Source organism: Limulus polyphemus, unplaced genomic scaffold, assembly GCF_000517525.1.
Source record: "Limulus polyphemus unplaced genomic scaffold, Limulus_polyphemus-2.1.2 Scaffold2500, whole genome shotgun sequence".
In the NCBI taxonomy this organism is placed as follows: domain Eukaryota; kingdom Metazoa; phylum Arthropoda; class Merostomata; order Xiphosura; family Limulidae; genus Limulus; species Limulus polyphemus.
The window spans coordinates 39,496-44,971 of NW_013668110.1; the positions used below are offsets into that span (position 1 = coordinate 39,496).

The window sequence follows — 5,476 nt, forward strand, 5'->3', positions numbered from 1 at the left end:
AACATAGTAAGTAAAGTAATATATCGTAATAATACTAATAGTAAATTTAAGTTAAATAATAGTTTAGTTCTTTATTCTTTATTAGTTTAGTTTACTTACTATACTATATATATATATATATATATATATATATATGTGTGTGTGTGTGTGTTTTCAATTACCTCTATATCATGGGGAAAATGACTTCATGTAACATGCTCAAGAACTTTTGTGTGAATAATAACTATTAGCCAAAATTTATTTCCTTCATGGATCACATAAGCATTTGTTTTATATCACTAATGTTAGTAATGTTCTTTTTTTGTGAATGTTATTTCTCAAAGAACAGACATGTTAACAGTTAGATATTTCAATTGAAAACAAACATTTTTGTGTCAACTATTACTCTCCTTTTTGTTTTATAAGATCTGACAAATCCAAGTGTGTACAGAGATCTCTCCAAATCTGTTGGTGCCTTGAATGAAGAACGACTTCAAAAATTAAAGGTGAGGAAATTCACACAATTCATATTAGGGGTAGAAGTGATGTTTCAAATTCCAAACATGTAACAATTTTGAAATTAATATTCATTAATGGGACACCATGCTAGGCACTGTTCACCATAAATGACTGATATGAATACTTTTGTTTCAACTAAGACTGTATGTTTTAATCCATCCAGCCTGTTGACTTTTGTTATTGAGTGAAAGGGGAAAATGACATTACACCTATTACAAACTAAAGTACTTGATATTTGTATGATAGACAAATAGTATTAATTTCCCAGTGAGGTAAAATTATGTACATGGTAATCACTGTTATAATGTTTTGAGAGGACAAGCATACATAATTGCTTTGTATAGTCATCACATATTGACATTTATTGAAATAAAAATTGTTAAAATGGTGATTTAAAGCCTTAAAATACATCAATTAATATCGGAAGGCTAATGCAATAAAACTAATGAAATGAAAGCCTGTTGAATAACAACATGAGACAACCTTGAGATCATCAAGGTTTTTCTAAGAGATTGTATAACTTACAATTATTCCTTCATGTAAGCCTATTAAATAAAGCCGGAAATATTCATGAGGTCCAAAAACCAGTAATTTCAATATAATAGTGAATTGAACTTTATAAGAATTAAGATTTTATGTAAAATAAGTATTTCAAGTTGTATCAGGCATGTGATAGTTATGGATTTTCCACAAAATTCAAGGCAAATATGGTTGTTGGTGAGATCATTGAGAAAATATTCATTTTGAATTATTCACTTGAATGAGCTGTAGTGAATGGCCATTGGGTATTTTCTGAGTAATCATAGAAAGTGTTTGCTCACGTTTTGAGTCTTCCTTCAAACAAGGCCACATTTTTGTGGACACTGATCAGTTTCATTAGGGAAATGAGAATTTGGCCAAGAATAATCATGTGAAAGCTCACATAAAAAAAACATGAGTTGGAACTGATTTCAGAAAAAGGTAGAAGGCGACTATGTGCTTGAAAACATGCATAAAGTAAGAGAACTTGGAAAGGCATTCTGTGTACTCTGTAGCCAATGTTTGATAATAGCAGTGTAATTTGCCTTTGCAAGCACATAAAATGGGGAAAAAAGTGATGCTTCAACTTTCAAAAGTTTTCTTGTAAGAAAGGATTCCTCCCTCATGCTCACCCTTTTTTCTTGGATTTTGTTACTGGTCACTCACCTATTGTATTTATTAAGTTAATTATTTATGAGGGATTAAGGGCTGCAAAAAGAATAACCAGTGAAAATGAGTATTAAATGTCATACTGAGATAACATATCGATGTTCAAATACCACTCTGGCGTAAGATATCTATGTAAAAATATCATACTAGATGTATCATGACTAAATAAATATATACTGAGGGTATAATAACTTTCATATACTTGGATCAAGATAATATATAAAAATATAGTGAGGTAACAAAACAACATAAAATTGTACTGGGGATAATATAAGTACAGAAAAAGATATACTGTGGGTAACATATTACAAAACTGTCATAGTACACGTGCATTATAAACTGTAACTGATATGCATCCCATTCTTTGTGTGACCACATCCATTAGAAAAAAAACTGTCAACTAGTCATCATGAACAAGTTTATGTGAAAAAGAAACTAACTAAAGCTATATTTTCACTGTCACAGGAATGTTAATAACACAGTTGTTTTGGTTTTAAAAACAGATTTTCCATAATTCAACTACACAGATTTTGAAAAATGATATTCATTTTTTTCTATCACATAAGGATTTTTTGCAAAATCAGGAAGAAAAAAACTTACTTAGATCAAATTATTATTTCATTTACTACAATGAACATTTTTTATTACTATTTATGTTAACAAAAATACAAACAAACTGAAGAAAAGGGAATAACATTGATGTCAAATGAATATGCATCCTCATTCATCCTGTTTTGTTTTTGTGAAATCTACATCTTTTAGTCTCAAAAATACATGTTGTGGTCTTCCTTTTATGTATTGTGTTATGACGTTGTGTGAAAAATCTGTATGTGATGGAGAAAAATGGATATCCTTTTCGATTTCAGAATACAAGAATTATTGTAGAACATGTAAAAATTTCAAGACAATAAAACCATTACAGGCATGTGTAATCTGTAATATCACAATAAAATTGGTCATTTGTTAAACTTTTTTTATATTTTTTTTACTGTAAAAGAAACCAAACATGCCTTATTATATTATTAGGATCATTCTTTCTTGAAGTTGAAATCCTAACTGGAATAGTGAATTCATTTAAATCAAAATACACCTTATGTCTCCAGGAAATTTATCATGTGTTCTTCTTCAGGAACTATATAAATGCCTGAATGTAATTTAAAAAATTGGTGGTTTGCAACCACTTATGGTTAGTAGCTGAACTGTTGAACATAAAATAAATTTTTCTGGTGATAGAGACCATAATTTGATTCAGTATTTCATGTTTTACATGGTTGTGGCTTTATAAAAGTGCTATAGATTCCAAGTCCTCTTAATATATTTATTATTTATTAGAGATATAAAAACCTAATTATTGGTTCTGTAAGTGCGAATTAAGTAATTGTTAATAATAATTGGGACACACAACCAACAAGAACATGTTGTTTACATCATTTAATAGTGGGTGGCATGCTACCAACAAAAATATGTTCACACAACGAGACATGCCATGTAAAAGAACATGTTGTTTATATAAGTAAATAGTAGATGACATTCCACCAGAAAGAATGTATTGTTTACATAATAAGACATGCCAAGGAGAAGAATATAGTGTTTATATAAGGGAACATTCCATGAACATGTTGCTTACATAAGGGGAAATGCCATGAACAAGAACATGTTGTTCTGAGATGATAACTCACCTCTACACACATAAATGCTATCTTCCTTATGCAGCTGCTTATGAGATTTTCATCTTACTGTCTTTGAGGTAACTCCCTCCTAAATTCATGTGTTTAATGTGAACTCGACTGGTACATGATGACATCATCATGCAACAAAGGCCCACCACCAGTAGGAGGACAACACAACCTCCATGCTCAGTAACTCTCCCTGTGCACTTGCACTCTTGATAACTTCATTCTTCTCCTCAGTATTTCATTGAACATATGTGATTCTCCTCAATGACAGCATCATCCTTAGATGAAACAGTGATCGGCTCACTAACCATCTTAGGTTAGGCAACAACTTTTCCCCCAGCCAAATTGTTTCCCAACAATAATGATACATCCTTAATTGGCAGAGTAGGTCTTACTCCAACCACAACTGTTCCTGAAACTAGGTCTGATGCTAAATAAATATTATGAAGAATAACATTAACAAAGTCTCTCTAAATACCCTGAGCAATAATAGACTCACCAGTGGCAGAACTCAAATCTAAGGGCAATACACCTTCTAACAACAGTGATTGAGTTGCCCCAGTATCACGTAGAATATGTATGGCTATAGGATTGCCAGTGTCATTTGTCAAAAACACAGAACCAACAGACACAAAAGGTCTAAATTCCTCCCTAATTACATCAACCTTTATATCAGTGACCAAATCAACAACATCAGGTGATCTGGTGAAACTACGTCTATATGTGGATGCAAATGTTGCCTCCTTTTCTTTTTCAGCACCAACAATTGGACATAACATGACTAAATTTTATACAAAAATGGCAGACTGGCCTTGATTGTTTTAAAGAAGTTTTATCCTGACTGTCAAAAAATTTCGAACTAGAGCAGCTGGATTGTTTAGAAGAATCCTCAAACTTTTAGTGGATTGACAAATACAGGTTCTTGTTGAGATGGTAGGAATTTCTTTTTATCAAAAGTGGTTTTATGTGTTAAAATGTAATCATCGGAAAGAGCGGCTGCTTCCTGTAGTGTTTCAACTTTCTTTTCATCCAAGTAAGTTTTGAGGTCGTCATGTGCACAACATTTAAATTCCACAATTAGACAAAATTGTCTTAGTTTGTCAAAACTGTTGCCAATATGCATAGAAATGCACCATCAATCAAAATAAACCTCTTTTTTTCATGGGCAAATTCCATATAAATTTGATTATCTTGCTTGCTATAACCTCAAAACTTTTGGCGATAAGCCTCTGGTACTAACTCGTATGCTTTGAGAATAGCTGCTTTAACCTTATCATAATTCATACAATCTTCTAGAGAGAGAGCGGCGTAAGCTTCTTGTGTTTTACCACTTAAGACACTTTGTAATAATAATGACCATTTTTTGGTGAGCCATTACATGGTTTGGACAACCTTCTCAAAATGTTGGAAATATTTATCAACTTCATTTTCATTAAATGGTGGTACTTTAACATATTGATTAAGTTCAAAGTTGTCATTTTACCTTGGTTGATCAGTGTTGAGTCTTAATTTCCATTTCTTTCAGTCTAATTTCTTTTTCAGCTTCAATACGAGCTTGTTCTTTTAGGCTTCGATTCAAGCTTCTTCTTTTTCTTTCTTTTAGCTGAATCTCTAATTTATCTTTATCACTCAACCCTGATAGGCTTGTGGGTACACTAGAGTATACCTCAGGCAACAAATCATCATTGACTTGTATTTCGATAATGCACTTTTTAGTTAATTTTTTCTCATTGATCTCTTAACTTCTAGTTACAAAACTTTGGCAATTTCGAGCAATTCATTTTTGTTATAACTTTCTAGTTGTTCGAGAGAGGGTGATTCAAGAAAATCTTGATAATTAAACATGATCAAATCTTGTTGGCACTGATAAATATGAATTCAATTGTGGTTTAAATTTTTAATTTAAATTGAATTTCGTCTTTGATTCAGATCTCAAACATGAGCCCCCAATTTATTATGTTACATATTACAATTTCAAATAGCCTGAAATTGAGTTAAATGATGCTTTAAATTTAGTAGTTAAATTGTATTTTGGATTTAGCAGTTAAGTAAAAACCGATATATAGTCAGTTTATGATAATTGCAAACAAAATTAATACACACAGTTTTCTTTT

General features: G+C 31.3%; 1 protein-coding gene across 1 annotated transcript in view; it reads left to right on the forward strand.

The window, feature by feature from the left end:
- Positions 1–5,476, forward strand: part of LOC106467137 (protein FAN-like) — a gene marked incomplete at its 5' end in the record, with an annotated part of 133,833 nt that overhangs the window by 35,881 nt on the left and 92,476 nt on the right. Inside the window, one exon of the mRNA XM_013927457.2 lies at positions 406–485. Coding sequence (XP_013782911.1) covers positions 406–485 — 80 coding nt within the window. The remainder of the gene's footprint in view (positions 1–405; positions 486–5,476) is intronic.